This window comes from Schistocerca gregaria, chromosome 1 (assembly GCF_023897955.1).
Source record: "Schistocerca gregaria isolate iqSchGreg1 chromosome 1, iqSchGreg1.2, whole genome shotgun sequence".
Lineage (NCBI taxonomy): Eukaryota > Metazoa > Arthropoda > Insecta > Orthoptera > Acrididae > Schistocerca > Schistocerca gregaria.
The window spans coordinates 276,951,804-276,975,185 of NC_064920.1; the positions used below are offsets into that span (position 1 = coordinate 276,951,804).

The 23,382-nt window shown below is 45.3% G+C and overlaps 1 protein-coding gene across 1 annotated transcript in view; it reads left to right on the top strand.

The window, feature by feature from the left end:
• LOC126340649 (potassium channel subfamily T member 2) overlaps positions 1–23,382 on the top strand; it is a 1,715,804-nt gene that overhangs the window by 1,361,934 nt on the left and 330,488 nt on the right. The window contains exon 9 of the mRNA XM_050001706.1: positions 3,737–3,831. Within this exon, the coding sequence (XP_049857663.1) occupies positions 3,737–3,831 (95 nt within the window). The remainder of the gene's footprint in view (positions 1–3,736; positions 3,832–23,382) is intronic.

The following is a 23,382-nucleotide window of genomic DNA, read 5'->3' on the forward strand; positions in this document are numbered from 1 at the left end:
CCAATCGTAAATATGTAGGATATGGTGAAACGACGGATGCAGGACTGCGACCCATTGCCAACCGCCATAGATGAACTTTGGAACCAGGTGAATGCGGCATGGATGGCTATACCACAGGACGACATTCGCACTTTATTAGCGTCGATGCCATCATGCATGGGACAAGTTGTCAGGGCCCATGGCAGACCCTGTGTGGCTACTTGGCGACAGGACACATACTGAAACGAGATGACAAATGCTAGTCCCTTGTGCAGAACATAATACACTCCTGGAAATTGAAATAAGAACACCGTGAATTCATTGTCCCAGGAAAGGGAAACTTTATTGACACATTCCTGTGGTCGGATACATCACATGATCACACTGACAGAACCGCAGGCACATAGACACAGGCAACAGAGCATGCACAATGTCGGCACTAGTACAGTGTATATCCACCTTTCGCAGCAATGCACGCTGCTATTCTCCCATGGAGACGATCGTAGAGATGCTGGATGTAGTCCTGTGGAACGGCTTGCCATGCCATTTCCACCTGGCGCCTCAGTTGGACCAGCGTTCGTGCTCGACGTGTAGACCGCGTGAGACGACGCTTCATCCAGTCCCAAACATGCTCAATGGGGGACAGACCCGGAGATCTTGCTGGCCAGGGTAGTTGACTTACACCTTCTAGAGCACGTTGGGTGACACGGGATACATGCGGACGTGCATTGTCCTGTTGGAACAGCAAGTTCCCTTGCCGGTCTAGGAATGGTAGAACGATGGGTTCGATGACGGTTTGGATGTACCGTGCACTATTCAGTGTCCCCTCGACGATCACCAGAGGTGTACGGCCAGTGTAGGAGATCGCTCCCCACACCATGATGCCGGGTGTTGGCCCTGTGTGCCTCGGTCGTATGCAGTCCTGATTGTGGCGCTCACCTGCACTGCGCCAAACACGCATACGACCATCATTGGCACCAAGGCAGAAGCGACTCTCATCGCTGAAGACGACACGTCTCCATTCGTCCCTCCATTTACGCCTGTCGCGACACCACTGGAGGCGGGCTGCACGATTTTGGGGCGTGAGCGGAAGACGGCCTAACGGTGTGCGGGACCGTAGCCCAGCTTCATGGAGACGGTTGCGAATGGTCCTCGCCGATACCCCAGGAGCAACAGTGTCCCTAATTTGCTGGGAAGTGGCGGTGCGGTCCCCTACGGCACTGCGTAGGATCCTACGGTCTTGGCGAGCATCTGTGCGTCGCTGCGGTCCGGTCCCAGGTCGACGGGCACGTACGTGCACCTTCCGCCGACCACTGGCGACAACATCGATGTACTGTGGAGACCTCACGCCCCACGTGTTGAGCAATTCGGCGGTACGTCCACCCGGCCTCCCGCATGCCCACTATACGCCCTCGCTCAAAGTCCGTCAATTGCACATACGGTTCACGTCCACGCTGTCGCGGCATGCTACCAGTGTTAAAGACTGCGATGGAGCTCCGTATGCCACGGCAAACTGGCTGACACTGACGGCGGCGGTGCACAAATGCTGCGCAGCTAGCGCCATTTGACGGCCAACACCGCGGTTCCTGGTCTGTCCACTGTGTCGTGCGTGTGATCATTGCTTGTACAGCCCTCTCGCAGTGTCCGGAGCAAGTATGGTGGGTCTGACACACCGGTGTCAATGTGTTCTTTTTTCCATTTCCAGGAGCGTATACATGTCTTGCGAATATGAACATCCTATCTCTAGTCCTTCACAGTGTTCTGTTTTTTTTCTGAATATGAGTGAATATTTTTATTATGTGTACAATACATAAAGGGGAAGCTTTGTTAGCTAAAAACTCCATAAGTGGTTGATTGACTGACATCACATTTTTACGCGAAACTCTAATAGTCATTCATACAGACAAAGGTAATATACGGTGTATCTCAAGAGCAAAGGATTTACGCAAAAATCTCGAAAAGTTATTGATCGATTCACTCTACATTTTTACACAATACACAAATGTTCAGACGGACATAAGCTAGAAATATTTTTTAAAAGAAAGTTTAGCATTAAACCCGGCTGCAAGTTGGGAATACTGAGCTGTACTGTTCTGTGCGATTCCGTTTTCTTTCTTTCTTTCAGTGAGTTTTAACTGCAATAGCTGGACATTTAAACCATTAGACAAATTGTTACAAATACACACATCATTTTAAACAAAAGTTGTATACACAACAATGTGCTATTTTGTTTTCTTCCTCGCCGCCAGTTGTACAGGAAAAAGTAGAGTTGTGTTATCGCCTTATGATTATAATTCTAGTATGGAATCTGAATCGTCCAAAATTTTGTAACCTTACTCATTATAAGATCAAAAATATACGAAATACTGTCCCCACAGTTCCGTCAGCTGGAGAGAAGTCTCTCATATCTCGTATACCAATGATCCCAACTGTTGATCCATTGACTTTAAGCGACTTCAAATCCCGATGAAGGTTTGGTTTGCAATAACAATAAGCAAGGCTCAAGGTCAGAGAGAGAGGTGCAGGGGAGATGGAGGAGATGGACAGAGAGTGGGAGGGAGAGTGAGGAGTTGGAAATGGACATAGAGAGGGAGGAGGGGACGATGAACAGCGAGAGGGGGAACGAGTTTGGGCTATACAGGTATATCCAATTCTCATACATATTTAGGAACTGCGTAGCATTGCTGGTCTCGCTCCTTCTCAACGACAGTCTTTCTACGTCTTGGAAGCTTTCCTAATCCATCCAAGATACTACATCTGTTCACCTTTGCATTGATTACCATAGTATCACCAAAAACCTCTTTTCAGAAAGGAAACAGCACATAGACTGTTTCAGTTTTGAGAGTAATTGAAATCTTATGATGTAACATGCGTGTTATGAAAAACGGATATGTCAGACTCCAGTCACTACGGCCTTGTTTCTTTTTACTGTGGTAATCGCAATTTTTATGACTATTCCTAGATAATCACAAGCATACGTGAATTTTGGCTGAGCTTGTCAAATCTGTTTCGTTTTTGGGCACCTAGCCATCTCCACTCAGTGTACTGGTGTTTCAAATCCGATTTCAGTTCTAATCTAATTCATAAATAGCGTCAGTTTCATGCGAAAATATTTCACCTCCAACGTAGCACAATGGTTTTACCAAGGCTGCTATCTTCACCTGTTTCTGCTTACCATCAGCTGTCGAAGTGTGATGGACTCATTGCGCAGAGGATCTTTCACCTGTTTAAATAATTTGTCATAGGTCGAAATAATTACACTTGTAGAATCCCTTGGTGTCAGTGTCTTCGCAAAAGACACGACGACTTTCTCGGACATAACCTGTCAAGAGATTTTCTCATTATACTTTTGTTAATATTTTCAGTCCTTCCGGCCGTGAATCACGGTTTCTGCTCTCACTAATACCAAGCGAACAGTTACACCTGCAAGAAAAGTGCGGTCCACTGTTAAAGAGACGCGAGTGTCAACTAGAGCACTGTGGATTTCCGTTAGCTTTCTACTGATGTAGTCTCAGTGTATAGCTCGCCTACTTAAAAACTATATGGGTGAAAGAAAACGCTGATTTCTTCCTCAGGAGTTAAAACGACAACATGTTTCTAAAAATATTGTGCCACTTATTTCACTAATATTGTGCCATATAATCCTCTGCATCATTTATGAAATAGCAAAGTGTACAGTTTCAACAACACGCGTTATATTAACGCCCAGTAGTGCCGAATTCTGGAGTTTGCTGACTTATGTATTCGTTGTTGACAGAACGATCTGCACCGTGCGATGCAGAAGTCGCAGTCAGCGCTGTCGCAGCAGCTGATGATCCTGTCGGCGACGCTGCTATGCCTCGTCTTTACCAGGTAGGTGGTGCACACTGCATTCTCACAGGTTCCGCTTAGGTGACTTGAAGATGCAGCTAGCGAACACACAGGAACAACTAAGTTTCGTATAGTGTCGTATATTGACGATTTAACTAGTTGTACGTTGTCACGCTGAAGGCTGTTGCGAGCCATCGAGAGCACTCCAAGAAGACAGGAAACTAGGGACACAATGCAGCCAGCAGGTAAAAGCGGTAGCATTTAGGTCACCGGAGCTAGATAGTAACACTCGTGCCGTGCAAACTGCATACGCTCTCGGCGGCTATCGCAGGAAAGTTTCACTTCAGAGAATTAACTGGCATTTCATCCGCCGACTACATGCTGTTGTAAAACATCACAGTAGAAGACGCCACGAAACAGCACGTCTTAGCAGAGGCATCAAGTTGATACTTGTTCCTGAGAGCTGCAACGTCAATGGGTTTACACAGGTTAGACTGCTGCTGCAACAACGCCCCCCCCCCCCCCCCTCCCCCGGCCCTCACTAAAGGACGGAGGGCGCGGCCAAGTGACGTAAAACAGTGTTGTTGCTGGCCATAATAGGAGTGGCAGTGACGTTTAGCTTTCGGCTGAACGCCGTTGATACCAAACTTAGCATTTGTTAACGTGAAATCCAGAAGCATCCCTACTTACCGAGTGTGAGTAGAGTAACAATCTGTATGTGGTTGGCCGGAGGCGCGACTCGCAATATTGGCCGAAGCTTGTCAACTGCCAGTAGATTGGTAGGTCGACTGTAGGAGGAGAGAAACAGCACGCCGCCGCGATTCTTTAAGAGCCCATGTTTTTGTATTCAGAGGGAGTTCGCAGTCAGATCGCTCGTGTTCAGCCTCGGTAAGCTACTATATGCCTGTTTCTCTCAGAGTGCTGCGACAGTGTTTGGCACTATCCAAGTCATCACCTTCCTTCACTGAAAATTTGTCTTTCTGCTCGTCACCGCTCGGAAATTACAAACTGACCTTAAACCCACTGTCTTTCCTCTTCGTTATTTTTTACAATAAGACAAAAAACGCTCCACGAGGTAATTATCCGAATGGATCGGAAAGCGGTAGATTCAGGTTGTTATCCCACCGCGTCTCCAGAGGCGTTTTCACTGGCGTTTGGCGCTTAATTCGAAGCATGACTCCAGTCAATGAGATTCCAGGCCGAAGACGTGTTAGGAGACGCTCCAGACAGTGGTACGATGTCAACCAGGTGGTCACCCACCATGTGGCCCGACAACCAGGTGTGGTGGTCTGGGTCGCCATTTCATTTCATAGCAAGATCCCTTTCGTTGTCAGCCGCGGCACCCTTTCAGCACAGCGGTACATCAACGATATTCTAGGCCCCGTTTTGTTGCTCTTCATGGCAAGCCGTCCTGGGCTTACATTTCAGAGAGTTTCTACTGCTTATGTTCGTGCTTGTCAAACCATACTTTGGCTAACAAGGCAGCTGAATTCCTCCTCAACTGAGAATGTTTGGAGCATTATGGGCAAGGGCCCTTCCACGAGATCGCGATATTGACAATCTATTGAGCCACTGCGACTGAATGTGTCATAACATGAATCAGGATTCGACACTCCATTCCTTTTCTCTAGTGTCAGACATCAGCTAAAATACCCTGTGAGTGTGTTAGCGTGTATAGAATAAATTACTGTGGTAAGGAGTGGACCCTTACTCTATGACAGAGCACAACAGTGTTAAGCTGTACACAAATTGTTTTTAATTCAGGATTATTGTCCAAAAAATAGACGAATTTACATAGGGTGTACATGACAATGTCAGGACAGTTGTCAAGACAACGCATTTCGTCCTGTTTATTCGAAATAACTCTGAACACAACAAAATCAAATTTTAAGCAGAAGATTCTTTACAAATTTATTCTTACTACTACATCGTGAAGTTGGCCAGTATAAATCATCCGATTCCGTTTATACGTCCAAAAATGGCTCTTAACTTCTGAGATCATCAGTCCCCTAGAACTTAGAACTTAACCTAAGGACATCACACACATCCGAGGCAGGATTCGAACTTACGACCGTAGCGGTCGCGCGGTTCCAGACTGTAACACCTAGAACCGCTCGGTCACTCCGGCCGACTTCTAAGTTCGGTACTATTTTGGATGACAATCACGTCTACAGAGGATGGTTAGTTTTTGTGAGAAGCCGAGCAAAAGATTACTCAAGGTCGCTCGAGTTCACAGTGGACGCAAGCTGGTGAAGCAACAAGTGTTCGCCTCTGCGAGCGGTATTTACCTTTGCTGTGGTGAGCTGTCGGCCGCATAGCTGCTCTCGTCCTCTGAAAGTCCTTTGGAAGCTAATCAAAATCTTTGCTGATTTTATCAGCAGAAACTGTCCTATGTTTCTCGTTAGGCACGAAAACATGCACTCAGCCCTAGTCTTGAAATATAGCAATATTCACGCGCATGGATGTAGCAGCGTGCATATTACAATGCCCTCTCAGTTCTTGCAAGAACCGTTAACTATGTGGCTATTTCGTTTATCCGCTGTTGGAGCTCAACGACGCTACTGCTAATATCTAGCTGAATGTCAGCCGAAGTGAACGCAGTGTTCACACAAAATTCCTCCTGTGCATCTTACAGAGCAGAGTGTTCTACACTTGACACTGGTTCACAGGAGAAATTTTCGGTCTTGTGTCTCTCATAGCAAAACTGTCCCCCACCTGGGTCCCTTCATGCTCCACGTGACGACTTTTTCCAACCAATAGAAGCGTTCCTTTCATCTTGTGGAAACTATCTCTGCCAATCGCAACGGGCCTACCATCAAACTGCGTCGAAATTTCGGCACTTTGCTCCTTCCTGTTTTATTTCAGCCAATCGGACATTTTGTGCCTACTCCAGAAATCTAAAAGTTACACGCGTACATCATGAGCATACCACATGCAATTCACGTGATCGACTGCGTCGCTGGTCTGTTTGTATCCATCTAGAAAATCCCCAACGCAATTTTCTAAAGATTCTCTCCATACCACGCCGTTGGGTCGCTACCCGCCCTCTTCGATGAGTCACCCAGCGCGAGCGCGTTCGTTGTCCCTCGCCATGGGTCGCTTTAAGAGCATTCCGTTATACACGGGCTGTGACGTCACAACTCGGAACTGCTCCCAAACTACGACGTTTTCTCCAGCAGCTATTTTCTTCTCTTGCGCATTGACATGCACGATTTAGGTTCGGTTTGTTAATACCGTCGACTGAGTGTCATTCCTTTGCATTGCGTACTGTACATTTTAATAGACAAATCTGCTCATTTTCACCGAAGTACGTCGGGTGTCATATTCACCTTCCCGTTACGATATATAAAATTTCTCATGTAATGTGCGAAATTGACGTTCATTTAATCTGCCACCTTACAAGGAGAACATCCATCAACTGTATGAATCAATACCAGGCTTGCATAGAGGTCAGAGGTATACTTGCTCAGTTTGTGAAGCTCTTGAACAAATCAACCAATTTTCCTGAAACTGTTATCATTTGCTTGTCTGCACACGAACACCACGTCCACCGATTTCCGTCCCATTCCAATCATTCGTTCGTGATGTGATGCGTCCTTTTTAGGATCGATGCATGGTATGGGGGATCGCAGCTGACTCTCAAAAAAGTCAAATGTAGCGTATTGCGTATAAAAAGACAGATTGATCCATTATTCTACGTATATTCGTAGTTGAAATGGAGGACAGTGGGACGTCATCTGGTATAAATTTATATTTGAAATTAAGAAATTCCTCCAGCTGTATTTAAGGTGCCGATTTTATTTTGGCAACTAGTTTCAACGTTGTAACAACGTCATCTTCAGGCCCATACACTTGTTCACGTCAACTGCGTGCGGCTGATACTAGAGGTCAGTGGTGAGATATGGACGTGCTCAGTGTGGAAGGTGGTTAGTAACTAGTATTGTATACATTTTTATATGATTACACAATTGCAGAACAATCACTGGAAGTAGTCTCATCGATAAAATATCTAGGACCATGTGTATGGAACGATATGAAGTGGGACGGCCACACAATTGTTGGTAAGGCAGAGACCAGATAGATTCTTTTGATGAATCATCAGAATGTACAATCCAGCCACAAAGGGAATAGCTAACAAAACCGCCATTAACCAACACTTGAATAATTCACGACAGTATGAGATCTGTACCGTACAGGAATTATAAAGAAAACGAAGATCCAAAGAAGAGTAATGCATTTCATTACAGTTTCACTGAGTAAGTGTTAAAGTGTTCTCTTCCAGCTGCAGGGGCAGAGATGTTGCGCATCACGATGAAGTTTACTTTTCAAAATTCCAGAAGAGTAATCTCGTAGGAAAGTCAGCGAGTATATTGCTGCCTTCTATGTTTACCATGAAGGTAAAAGTTAGATTGGAGATCACACTAAGACTTACCGGGAATTGTTCATATCGCAAACCTTTAGCGACTGGAAGAAGAATGGGGGGGGGAGGGGTAATGGCAGCGACACACAACCTACTCCCCGCCACACTCCATAAGGTGGCTCGCGGATTATGGTTGTAAATGTAGAGATGTCCGCCATCCCTACACGTGTGAATCAGGTTAGGATAACTTGCTTTTAATGAAAAAGGCGAACCTATAACAATGGTGGTATTCTGGAGTGTCTCCCATCTTGTTCAATCAGGGTGTTAGGGGTATAAGTGTAGATACTTCTCTTGGTGACTGAGGACAGTGTACTAAACAACCTTACATCAGAATTTACTTCATTTTCATATTATTAGTAGTAGCTATTAGGAGTAGTATGTTTGTAGGTTGATTAGAACTTGCAAGTAAATCAAGCCACTAATGTTTAGTTTCCCGTGGGCAGCAGGTCAGATATTGAAGTGTTAATGCGTGGACGCCAAATGTCTGTGCTGGCAGACATAGTACGGTCCGTGCCACGGTTACGAACGTGCAGAAATTATCAGGTATTAAATTATGTGATGTGTTTGCGGGAAGACTATCATAGAAAAAGAAACTAACACCTTAGTGGATACGCACAGGTTGTTTAAAATTGAATATACAGGTTTTAAGGCTTTGTAGCATTTAGTACATTCAACTTACAGTTATAAATTATACATCAAATGACACAGCAATTCGAACAGTTTTGTCTGTATACCAATGCGCAAACGGAAGAGTACGGAACGATAAAGAGTGCCTGAACAACTTTTTGACCAATGAGAGTTTCACGCTTAGCCCCAAGAAATCAGTTCGGAAGGCTAATCGTGAATTATCAGTTCCAGTGACGCCTTTGAGGAGACTTTTAAGGAAACGCTTACAATTACGTCCTTGCCGTTTACAGTTGTTAAGAGCTCTAAACCTTACACACTGCGATTTACGTACCAACTTTGCAAACGATATGTTACTGCATGACGATGAAGATTTTTTTTACATCGTGTCGTCTTCACTGATGAATCGACATTTCACCTAAGTAGAAATGCGAACACAAATAATGTGTACATCTGCGGATCAGCAAATCCCCACGAGGTGCTGTAATTGCAACGAAATTCCTCCCCCCCCCCTTTTTTGCCATATCGAATTAGAAAGTTTATGGGCCTTTTTCTTTCGGTGAAGCAATCTTTTATACGCTAGAAGTATGGCTCTTTCGGCAGTTAGAAGAAGCTTCAACAGAACTTTACTCTGCAGCAAGACGGTGCACTGCCTCACTGGCATAACTCAGTGCGCTGTTGATTAAGCGACGTTGTAACCGACCGCTTGATTCGTCGCAAGTGGCCGGATGACACAGCTTGTTTTGCATGATCTTACCTTGCAGAACAGGTCCGGCACACAGTTTTAATCTGCCAAGAAGTTTAATATCAGCGCACACTCCACTGCAGAGTGGAAATCTCATTCTGGAAACATACCCCAGGCTGTGGCTAAGCCATGTCTCCGCTATATCCTTTCTTCCAGGAGTGATAGTTCTGCAAGGTTCGCAGGAGAACTTCTGTAAAGTTTGGAAGGTAGGAGACGAGGTACTGGCAGCAGTAAAGCTGTGAGTATGGGGCGTGAGTCGTGCTTGGGTAGCCTAGTTGGTAGAGTATTTGCCCGTGAAAGGCAAAGGTCCCGAGTTGGAGTCTCGGTCCGGCACACAGTTTTAATCTGCCAGGAAGTTTCATATCAGCGCACACTCCGCTGCAGAGTGGAAATCTCATCCTGGAAGGAACGAAGGCTACAGTCTGGCAACTCGTCGACTTCGTGATCGTCCCTGGAGGGGCGCTAGCTCAGTTGGAGAATGAAGAAGGAAATCAACCGTGCCTTATTCGATTATATGAACCGACTGTTGAATGAGTTTATTTACAGAAGCCGAGGAAAACCTAATGCTGTATGCTCAACGGCTCCTTCCTTTTAAATTTATATGGATTATGTTTTTGGTATCCAAGGAATATAATTGCAACGGAAATGTATGTATGTTAAACTGATGTCTGATAAGGTTTACAATTCTCAACCTTTTATGTGCATGTAGATTTCAGATATGTTGTTTCGCGTCTATGAAATGTTTGTAGCACGATCCGCTTTGCTTCCCTCACTTTCTCAAACAGTTAATAATTCAATATACTTTTCCTCGAACTCGTAAAATCCCCATAAAATTCCTCCATTAGATGCAATTATAAACGAAAAACTCCATGATTTGATCTAAAATTAAATTTCAATCCTGTCTGAAGTGGCAAAAGTCATTGGATAGCGACATGCACATGTAGACACGGCGATAGTATCGCGTACACAAATTATAAAATGGCAGTGCATTGGCAGAGCTGTCATTTGTATTCAGGTGATTCATGTCGAAAGGTTTACGAAGTGATTATGGCCGCATGACGGTAATTAACAGATTTTGAACACAAAATGGTACTTGCAGCTAGATGCATTAGACATTCCGTATCGGGAATCTTTAGGGAATTTAATATTCCGCGATCCACAAGCCAAATGTGTGCCGAGAATACCAAATTTCAGGCATTATCTTTCACCAGCGAGCCCCGCTAGGTAGCTGTGCGGTCTTTGGCGCCTTGACAGGGTTCGCGCGGCGCCCCGCCGTCGGAGGTTCGAGTCCTCCCTCGGGTATGGGTGTGTGTATTGTCCATAGTGTGAGTTGGTTGAAGTTAGATTAAGTAGAGCTTAAGCCTACGGACCGATGACCTCAGCAGTCTGGTACCATAGTCCTTACCACAAATTTCCAAATTTTCTCTCGCCAATGACAACACAGCGGTTGACGGGCTTCAAATAAGGAACGACAGCAGCAGCATTTAGGTAGAGCTGTCAGTGCTGACAGACAAAAGTTCAAATGGCTCTAAGCACTATGACTTAACATCTGAGGTCATCAGTCCCCGAGACTTAGAACTACTTAAACTTAACTAACCTAAGGACATTACACACATCAATGCCCCAGGCATGATTCGAACCTGCGACCGTAGCACCAGCGTGGTTCCGGGCTGAAGCGCGTAGAACTGCTCCGCCACAGTGACCTGCTGCTAACAGACAATCAACATCGCGTAGAACAACGGCAGAAGTCAAAGCGGGACGTACGTCGAACGCATGCGTTAGGACAGTGCGGCGAAATTTCCCGTCACTAAGCTACGGCAGCAGACGACCGTAGCGAGTGCCTATGCTCACAGCACGAAATCGCCTGCAGTGCCTCTCCGAGCTCTTGACCATGTCGATTGGACCCTAGGCGACTGGAAAACCATGGCCTGGTCAGATGAGTCGCGATTTCAGGTACGGTTCGTGTGTCGTGCAGACATCGTGGATCTGTGGACCCAAATTGTCAACAAGGCACTGCGCAAGCTGGTAGTGGCTCCATAATGGTGCCGGCTGTGTATACATGGACTGGACAGGACTGCGTGCCGCAACGGCCGCAGTTTCGAATCCTGCCTCGGGCATGGATGTGTGTGATGTTCTCAGGTTAGTTACGTTTAAGTAGTTATAAGTTCTAGGGGACAGATAACCTCAGAATATCTAAAGGATCCTGTCACTGAGCCCACATCCCCAGATGATCTAAAACGGCGCATCGAGGACGCATGTTGCTCCGTGACACCGGCGATGTTACATCTCGTCCGCAGATCCTTTAGAAGGTGCATTGTATTGTGCATTCAGGAACATGGACACACATTTGAACATCTCATTGCCGGCCGCGGTGGTCTAGCGGTTCTAGGCGCGCAGTCAGGAACCGCGCGACTGCTGCGGTCGCAGGTTCGAATCCTGCCTCGGGCATGGATGTGTGTGATGTCCTTAGGTTAGTTAGGTTTAAGTAGTTCTAAGTTCTAGGGGACTTATGACCACAGATGTTGAGTCCCATAGTGCTCAGAGCCATTTTTTTTGAACATCTCATTTAAATCAACGTCCCACCTCCAGAACATCTATCACCCACCACACAGCCGTGTATTATGTACAGCGTGTGGTAACTGCGCCTGAAACTTTGAAGGGTTGCAGTTTCCAAACTAAATGTGATAGGAATGTAATTGAAATTGATGTATACACAGCTGGTGTTATTGATTCCAGTGCATGATAGAAACAACTATTGTTCCATTTAAAATATTGTATCTTTTATGTGTACCTCTTTGGATAATAACACAATGAACTATGTTCATAGGTCCACAGACAGTGTATCGTTTCTTATGATGACCTACCGCAATAAATATTACCGTCGCCTATTGCTTCGTAACTTACAGAGTCAAACACATTTAGTGAACCTCTCTGTATATACGATATATACGATGCTCTGACTTACGTCTGCCAAAAGTTTGTTAGAGCATATTGTAAATATTTGACGAAAATCGATTAAGAACTTTAAGAGATTTTTGGTAACAACGTTAGAAAACGACCTGTTTTTACATGTGGTATAGACCAACGCTGGCCGATTATGTATATGTCTATTTTCGAGTAAATTCTGTCTGACATTTGAAAACGACGAAAAATATTCATGGGCAAATGACTTTACTTCAGTTCCTATTAATTTTTACTTTCGGAGCTTTTCTCATTAAAGGTACGCGACGCGGAAAATCTGCAGACGGTTTTCATTGGTCGTTTATTATGAGCTATTGTTGCTCTCTGTGGAGCACCGAAGAGGCATATTTAATCAATACCAATATCCTGTACCTCTCAGCAGATGCGGTGCTATTAATAATGCATTGCGGATATTGCTTTTATTTATACGAGAGGTGTGGACACTCGAACCGGTATCAAGTTGTGTGTGGGATGAAGGTATATTTCGGGACGATGCAGTGGTATTTCCAATGGTATCTGTTTTTAAAAGCATGTTTGTTCGAGTGTGAAATAAGCTTTTAAACCGACTGTTAAAGAGATTGTGAGGGCTCTCGCAAAAAATAATAACGGTTGCAATTCCATATAAATAAAAACAGACAGAATGACGAGAATGAATGGAAACAGTTCTTCAGTTCTTTTGTATTTAGTACTGTGGGGTCAGTAGTAAGCTGACGAAAAAATTCATCCGTGCAAGTATTCTCCAAACTGAAATTATTACACTGGTGACTATCCTGCGTGTTCCAACAAACGTGCAAGTTATTCAGCTACATTTAATACAGCGGTACGCCAAATTGAGAACTGTAATAACATGCAGGTCCGGCCGTGTGGCTGAACTGTCAGATCGTCTGACTGCCATGTGAAGGGCCCGGGTTCAATTCCTGTTACTGCCACGGGTTTTTCGTTTTTGATAGGACTAGAATGGCTACACTCAGCCTTGTCAGGCCAGGTGAGGAGCTACTTCAAAGTGAAGTAGCGGCTCCAAGGACCTGGAAAGCTGAAAACATCAGGTAGAATGGTATTGACCCAGCATATCCCGGGTTCGATTCCCGGCGGGGTCAGGGCTTTTCTCTGGCTCGTGATGACTGTGTGTTGTGTGATGTCCTTAGGTTAGTTAGGCTTAAGTAGTTCTAAGTTCTAGGGGACAGATGACCGTAGATGTTAAGTGAGAGCCATTTGAACCATTTTTGTTCTTAATCGATTTTCGTCAAATATTTACAATATGCTCTAACAAACATTCGGCAGACGTATGTCAGAGCATATCGTATATACAGAGTGGTTCACTAAATGTGTTTGACTCTGTAAGTTACGAAGTAATAGGCGACGGGCATATTTATTGCGGTAGGTCATCATAAGAAACGATACACTGTCTGTGGACCTATGAACATAGTTCATTGTGTTATTATCCAAAGAGGTACACATAAAAGATACAGTATTTTAAATGGAACAATAGTTGTTTCTATCATGCACTGGAATCAATAACACCAGCTGTGTATACATCAATTTCAATTACATTCCTATCACATTTAGTTTGGAAACTGCAACCCTTCAAAGTTTCAGGCACAGTTACCACACGCTGAACATAATACACGGCTGTGTGGTGGGTGATAGATGTTCTGGAGGTGGGACGTTGATTTAAATGAGATGTTCAAATGTGTGTCCATGTTCCTGAATGCACAATACAGTGCACCTTCTAAATGATCTGCGGACGAGATGTAACATCGCCGGTGTCACGGAGCAACATGCGTCCTCCATGCGCCGTTTTAGATCATCTGGGGTTGTGGGCTCAGTGACACGATCCTTTAGAGATCCCCAAGGAAAGAAATCTACTGGTGTTAAATCGGGCGACCTTGTGGGCCATGAATGAGGACCGTGGTGCCCCAACCACCTTCCTGCAAACCTGTTGGTTAGTTCTTGCACAACAGCATGCGCAGAATGGGCTGGATGACCATCGTGCTGCATCCAGATATGGAGTCTCGCGTGTAGACACACATGTTCAAGGAGACCACCCAATCTGTCGACTATAAACGCGCGATATAATTCACCTGTCAGTGTACCTGGGAAGTAGTGTGGACCGATGATTTCATCCCCAACGATTCCACACCATACATTAATAGGCCACCTATGTTGAAGGTCGACAGGTCGTATCCACCGAGGTTTGTCTGCGGTCCAATGGTGCACGTTATGGCGATTCAATGCACCGTAAGCTGTGAACGTGGACTCATCGGACGCCAGTTTTTCCGCACTGTGCTAACTGATACTTTCCTCGTACATCCTACATTGATTTCTACGGTTATTTCAGGTAGTGTTGCTTGTCTGTTAGCATTGACAGCTCCACACAAACGCCGCTGGAGATTGTTAAGTGAAGCCCGTCGGCCCCACTTTGTTGACCGCGGTGAAAGCTAATGCCTGAAATTTGGTATTCTCGGCACATTCTTAACACCGTGGACCTCGGAATATTGAATTCCCTAACGTTTTCCGAAACGCAGTGTCCCGTGCGTCTGGCCTCAACTACCATTACGCGTTTGGAGTCTGTTAATTCACGTCGTGCGGCTGTCACCAGGTAGGAAATCTTGCACATGAATCACCTGAGTACAAATAACAGCTCCGACAATGCACTGCCCTTTCATACCTTGTGTACGTGATACTACCGCCATCTGTATATGTGCATATCGCTATCCCAGACTTTTGTCACCTCAGTGTAATTTTCGCTGTGTAGTTTGTAGTCTCGTATTTTATGAGAAAGTGACGATGGAGTCCAATTCACGCACTGATTAAGGTGCTATTGAAGACAGCATTAGTAGTGTGCTTCCAGATACAGTCATATAGATTACATATCTAGAAGTAATGCTACATAGTAATATGAAATGCAACGAATACGTGTGGATGATAGAAGGAAAAGGTAACAGTCGATCTGAATTTATTAGGAAAATTTTAGGAAACTGTCGCCGCGCGGGATTAGCAGAGTGGTCTTGGGCAGTGCAGTCATGGACTGTGCGGCTGGTCCCGGCGGAGGTTCGAGTCTATCCTCGGGCATGGGTGTGTGTGTTTGTCCTTAGGATAATTTAGGTTAAGTAGTGTGTAAGCTTAGGGACTGATGACCTTAGCAGTTAAGTCCCATAAGATCTCAAACACATTTGAACATTTTTTGGGAAACTGTCGTTCTTCTGTGAAGAGATCGCATATAGAACACTAGTGAGACTGATTCATGAGTACTGATCGAGTATTTGAGGCCCCCCAGAAACGTATTAAAGGAAGACATCGAAGCAGTTCAGAGGCGGGCTGCGAGATCTGTTATCGGTAGGTTCGACAACACGTCAATATTACTAAAATGCTTCGTAAACTCAAATGGTATCCCTGGAGCAAACACGACATTCTTTTCGTGATGCACTATTGAGGAAATTTAGAGAACCAGCATTTGATGTTGACTCCAGACCGATTCTACTGTCGACAACGTGCCTTTCACTTAAGGACGACGAAGAAGACAGAAATGAGCACTCTTACGGACGCAGACACATACTCGTTCTTCCCTCCTCCTATTTGCAAGTGGCGGTACAAGGTACCCTCCGGCATGTGCCACGAGGTGGAAAAAATTGGGAATTTGTGGTAAGTTCCAATGGGAATATACTTTCAAAGGTCATCGATCCCTAGGCTTACACACTACTTAATCTAAGTTAAACTAGCTTACGCTAAGGACAACACGCACGCACACACACACACACACACACACACACACACACACACACACACACACACACACACACACATGCCCGAGGGAGGACTCGAATCTCCGACGGGGGTAGCCGCGCGAACCGTGGCAAGGCGCCTAAGACCACGCGGCTACACCGCGCGGCTCCACGCGATGCCTTGGAGTACGCAGGTAGATGTAGATTGCTACTGAAAGTGACTATCTAGTTAAAACAGGTATAGCGAAAGAAATGTGTACCCGCGATTTGTCTGTGATAATCATTACTGTCAACACCAATAAAGGCGAATTGAGTTCATTAGACTTTTACGAAACTACTTATTTTTCGTGGCTGTCAATCAGCAGCCATGAATCATGTTTTAAGAAGAGAAATAATCAGCCGTTATCTGCACAAGCAGTCATCAGGCACACTCTGTAGATGATGTCCCTCGTAAAAATTTTTACTTGGTACCATCAAGTATCTAAGCAGTGCTGTGTAAAATATTTAACAATGGACTGGATCCTCCAGAGTTTACGTGACGACTGCTTTCCGGTAAAAACTTAACTTTATGATCTAAGGTTGTCAAAAACTAATTTTCCGAAACTAGTCAAGAAGTTAATTCAGTAAAAAATTTGTGCCCTAACACTGGGTTATTTCTATACTTAAAAATACGTCCTTTTTAACGTGTCGTGACAGTCTTTGCTGTAACGAAAATGAGTTTCACGTTGCCTGTTGCATTCAGTCACGCAGCGCAGTTTATGCGTCGCGTGTATGCTCGCGTTTCGCGGTGCCTTTATAGAGGGCGTGTCCGCGAAGGAGCATCTGCGTCAGCACAGTGCTGTTACGTCAGGCGCTGTCGTGGGGCAGTTTTGGGTGGTTCTCTGCGAACACTGTAGGTGTGCCACGACAAGGAACAAAGATGGCTCTTCCGTGTACATTATAAATGCGTCACATGCTGCATCAGACGCTGTGTAGCGTTGTGTGTGGAAGATCTCTACTTTACATCCATTTAATTAAATGCCAGATGAAATGATACTGTCGTCTGGTACTTTTGGCCGGGAGACCCCATGTCTACATCTGCATCATTATTCTGCTATTCAAAATCAAGTGCCTGGCAGAGAGTTCAGTTAAACACGTTCAAGCTGTCTCTCTACCGTTCCTCTCTCGGACGGCGCGCCGGAAAAACGAGCACTTAAATTTTTCTGTGCGAGTCCTGATTTCACTTATTTTATCATGATGGTCCTTTCTCCCTATGTAGGTGGGTGCCAACAGAATGTTTTCGCAATCGGAGGAGAAAACTGGTGATTAAAATTTCATGAGAAGATCCCGTCGCAACGAAAAACGCCTTTGTTTCAATGATTGCCACTCCAACTCACGTATCATGTCTGTGGCACTATCTCCCCTATTTCGCGATGATACAAACGAGCTGCCCTTCTTTGTACTTCTTCGATAACGTCCGTCAGTCCCACCTTATGCGGATCCCGCACCACACAGTAATACTCCAGAATAGGGCGGACAAGCGTCTTGTAAGCATTCTCTTTAGTAGATATGTTGCACTTCTAAGTGTTCTGCCAATGAATCGCAATCTTTGGCTTGCCCTAACCACAAAATTATGTGTGTGATCGTTCCAAATTAGTTTATTTGTAGCCGGCCGCGGTGGCCGCGCGGTTCTAGGCGCTCCAGTCCGCAGCCGCGCTGCTGGTACGGTCGCAGGTTCGAATCCTGCCTCGGGCATGGGTGCCTGTGATGTCGTAAGGTTAGTTAGGTTTGAGTAGTTCTAAGTTCCAGGGGACTGATGACCACAGCACTTGAGTCCCATAGTGCTCAGAGCCATTTGAAGTTTATTTGTAATTGTAGTCCCTAAGGATTTAGTTGAATTTACAGCCTTCAGATTTGTGTGACTTATCACGTAATCGAAATTTAGCCGATTTCTTTTACTACTCATGTAAATAACTTCACAGTTTTCTTTATTCACGGTCGATTGCCACTTTTAGCACCACACAGATATTTTATCTAAATCATTTTACAGTTCCTTATGGTCATCTGATGACTTTACAAGACGGTAAATGACAGCATCATCTGCAAACAATCTAAGACGGCTACTCAGATTGTCTCCTATGTCGTTAAAATAAATGAGGAAGAATAGAGGGCCTATGAGACTTTCTTGGGGAACGCCGGATATTACTTCTATTTTATTCGATGACTTTCCGTCTATTACTACGAACTGTGACTTTTCTGACAGGAAATCACGAATCCAGTCGCACAACTGAGGCGATATTCCATAGGTACGCAGTTTGGTTAGAAGAAGATTGTGGGGAACGGTGTCAAAAGCCTTTTAAAAATCTAAAAATATGAAATCAATTTGACATCGCCTGTCGATAGCACTCATTACTTCATTAGTATAAAGAGCTAGTTGTTTCGCAAAAACGATATTTTCAAATCCGTGCTATGTGTCAATAAATCGATTTCTTCGAGGTACTTCGCATCTGCGAATACTGCATATGTTCCAAAACCCTACTGCAAGTCGGCGTTAGTGGTATGGGGCTGTAACTCAGTGGATTACTCCTACTTCCCTTTCTGGGTATTGGTGTGACTTGATCAATTTTCCAGTCTTTAGGTACGGATCTTTCTATGAGCGAGCGGTTCTACGTAATTGCTAAATATGGAGCTATTGTATCAGCACACTCTGAGAGGAACCTGGCTTGTATACAATATGGACCGGAGGCCTCGCCTTTTGTAAGTGCTTTAAGCTGCTTTGTTACATCAGGGATATCTACTTCTATGTTTCTCATCTTAGCAATTGTTCTTGATTGGAATTCAGGAATATTTACTTCGTCTTCTTTGGTGAAGGAGTTTCGGAAAAACCTGTTTAATAACTTTGCTTTAGTGGCACTGTCATCTCTGACTTCACCGTTGTTACGCGCAGAGAAGGTATTGATTGCGTCTTGCCACTAGTGTCTTTATGTGTGACCAGACTCTCTTTAGGTTTCCAGCCAGATTTCGAAAAAGAATATCGTTGTATAAATTATTGAAAGGATCTCGCTTTGAAGTACGCGCTATACTTCGAACTTCTGCACAACTTTGCCGGTATTGGGGATTTTATGTTCTTTTAAATTTCGCATGCTTTTTTTCGCTGTTTCTGCAACAGCGACCTGACCTGTTTTGTGTGCCATGGGGGATCAGTACCATCACTTACTAATTTATGTGTATATACACTCCTGGAAATGGAAAAAAGAACACATTGACACCGGTGTGTCAGACCCACCATACTTGCTCCGGACACTGCGAGAGGGCTGTACAAGCAATGATCACACGCACGGCACAGCGGACACACCAGGAACCGCGGTGTTGGCCGTCGAATGGCGCTAACTGCGCAGCATTGGTGCACCGCCGCCGTCAGTGTCAGCCAGTTTGCCGTGGCATACGGAGCTCCATCGCAGTCTTTAACACTGGTAGCATGCCGCGACAGCGTGGACGTGAACCGTATGTGCAGTTGACGGACTTTGGGCGAGGGCGTATAGTGGGCATGCGGGAGGCCGGGTGGACGTACCGCCGAATTGCTCAACACGTGGGGCGTGAGGTCTCCACAGTACATCGATGTTGTCGCCAGTGGTCGGCGGAAGGTGCACGTGCCCGCCGACCTGGAACCGGACCGCAGCGACGCACGGATGCACGCCAAGACCGTAGGATCCTACGCAGTGCCGTAGGGGACCGCACCGCCACTTCCCAGCAAATTAGGGACACTGTTGCTCCTGGGGTATCGGCGATGACCATTCTCAACCGTCTCCATGAAGCTGGGCTACGGTCCCGCACACCGTTAGGCCGTCTTCCGCTCACGCCCCAACATCGTGTAGCCTGCCTCCAGTGGTGTCGCGACAGGCGTGAATGGAGGGACGAATGGAGACGTGTCGACTTCAGCGATGAGAGTCGCTTCTGCCTTGGTGCCAATGATGGTCGTATGCGTGTTTGGCGCCGTGCAGGTGAGCGCCACAATCAGGACTGCATACGACCGAAGCACACAGGGCCAACACCCGCCATCATGGTGTGGGGAGCGATCTCCTACACTGGCCGTACACCTCTGGTGATCGTCGAATAGTGCACGGTACATCCAAACCGTCATCGAACCCATCGTTCTACCATTCCTAGACCGGCAAGGGAACTTGCTGTTCCAACAGGACAATGCACGTCCGCATGTATCCCGTGCCACCCAACGTGCTCTAGAAGGTGTAAGTCAACTACCCTGGCCAGCAAGGTCTCCGGATCTGTCCCCCATTGAGCATGTTTGGGACTGGATGAAGCGTCGTCTCACGCGGTCTGCACGTCCAGCACGAACGCTGGTCCAACTGAGGCGCCAGGTGGAAATGGCATGGCAAACCGTTCCACAGGACTACATCCAGCATCTCTACGATCGTCTCCATGGGAGAATAGCAGCCTGCATTGCTGCGAAAGGTGGATATACACTGTACTAGTGCCGACATTGTGCATGCTCTGTTGCTTGTGTCTATGTGCCTGTGGTTCTGTCAGTGTGATCATGTGATGTATCTGACCCCAGGAATGTGTCAATAAAGTTTCCTCTTCCTGGGACAATGAATTCACGGTGTTCTTATTTCAATTTCCAGGAGTGTATCTCTCAATTGCTGTCGTCGACCAGTTTGGCCGAGCGGTTCTAGGCGCTTCAGTCTGGAACCGCGCGACCGCTACGGTCGCAGTTTCGAATCCTGCCTCGGGCATGGATGTGTGTGATGTCCTTAGGTTAGTTAGGTTTAAGTAGTTCTAAGTTCTAGGGGACTGATGACCTCAGATGTTCAGTCCCATAGTGCTCAGAGCCATTTGAACCAAATGCTGTCGATACTTTCTCTTTGAAATCATTCCACAACTTTTTTACTCTTGCATGATCAGTAGTAGTGAAGACTGTTTCTTAAAATGGCGTTAAGAGCATTTTAATCACTTTTTTAAAATAAATATACTTTGCGTCTGTTTACGGTGGTTGTAGGTGTTACGGTATTCAGCCTAGCAGCAACTGCCTTGTGGTCGCTGATTCCTGTATTCGTCTTGATACTCACTGTTTGACCAGGACTATTTGTTGCGAAGAGGTCAAGTATTATTTCGCAACCATTTATACTTCGAGTGGGCTCAAAGTCAATTTGTTTTTGCCATATGCGTTTTGCTTCTATTATTTATGAAGCGCCTTCAGTGTAAGAAATGTTTGTTTTTATACACGTAATAAAGGCATTGTGTAGTAGTTACAAGTACATTACTATGTTACGCTTTCCCATTTTTTTTTTTTTTTTTTTTTTTTCAGGCTAGAAAAAACGATTTCAGCGCAGTTTTCCCGAGGTTACATTATCTTTTAGCGTTACTTACGATTTCCAATGTTGCTACTCACTGTGTGCAGCCTGAATACTCCAGATGGCAGATTTTCTGGATCACGCACATGGACTACCAATACTGGAAATTGTAATTAACACTAAATGATAATTTAACCTCAGGAAACTTGGGCTGCAAAGCTGTTTCTAACTTGAAAAAGAAGAGAAAAACATGACAAGGCGTAACGAAAAAACAGTCTTGTCACTGTAACATAATACATATTTTATACACTGAAGAGCCAAAGAAACTGGTACAGTTGCCTAATATCGTGTAGGGACCCAGCGAGCAAGTAGAAGTGCCACAGGACGACTTGGCATAGACTCGGCTAATGTCTGAAGTAGTGCGGAATGAAACTGACTCCATGAATCTTGCAGGCCTGATAATCCGTAAGAGTAAGAGGGGGTGGAGATCTCATCTACACTGCACGTTGCTAGGCGTCATAGACATGCTCAATAATGTTCATGTATGGGGAGTCTGGTGGCCAGCGGAAGTGTTTAAATTCAGAAGAGTGTTCCTGGAGCCACTCTCTAGGAATTCTTGACGTGTAGGTTGGTGCATTGTGCTCCTGGAATTGACCAAGTCCCTTGGAATACACAATTGATATGATAGATGCAGGTGATCACAAAGGATGCTTAAGTATGTGTCAGAGTCGTATCTAGATATATCAGTGGTCTCATATTACTCTAACTAAACACGCCCTGCACCATTACAGAGCGTCCACCACCTTGAGCAGTCTCCTGGTGATATGCAGGGTTCATGCATTCATAAGGTTGTCTCCATACCCATAAATGTCCATCTGCTCGATACAATTTGAAACGAGACTCGTCCGACCAGGCAACATGTTTCCGGTCATCAACAGTCCAATGTCGGCGTTGACGGGCCCGGGCGAGGCATAAAACTTTGTGTAGTGCAGTCATCAAGGACACGCGAGTGGAATTTTTGCTCCGATAGTCCATGCCGAGAACGTCTCGTTGAATGCACCTCTGTAAGGTTGAATGATTCTCTTCAGTCGTCGTTGGTCTCGTTCTTTTTCCAGAGGCAGCGGTGTCGGAGATTTGATGTTTTATCAGATTTCTGATATTCACGGTACATTCATGAAATGGTCGTACGGGAAAATTCCCACTTCATCGCAACCTCGGAGATGCTGTGTCCCATCGCTTGTGAGCCGACTATAACACCACGTTCAAACTCACTTATATCTTGATAACCTGCCTTTGTAGCAGCAGTAATCAGTCTAAGAAGTGCGCCAAACGCATATATAGGCGTTGCCGACCGCAGCACCATATTCTGCCTGTTTATATAACTCTGCATTTGAATACGCATATCTATACGACTTTCTTTGGCGCTTCAGTGTATATAGAAAAACGAATATATATTACAGCCCATTGTAGATGCTTCGTACATAAACGGCGCCAACGTGTATCGCAAAAAACAAACTGCCTTTCATTTAGTTGCAAAGACGAAACATACCTCCATGCATTTGGAAGTAAGTAAGGAACGACGGAAAAAGGAAAAATGAATTTATCTCGAAGTTTTGCTATTAGCTAATTTCGGCTTCGTGGACATTTGCATGCTACCTTAGGCGCAGTAAGAAACTATAAAAGTGTAGTCGCATTATATCTCATGTTGCACTTGTTTTTGTGGAGGAACCTCCACCTAATGGCGTCCTTAACAAAGGTTTCTTATGATCATGGTGGCAACAAGCTCAATACTCACAGATATGAATTCCGTGTGCAGAATGACAGATACTGCAA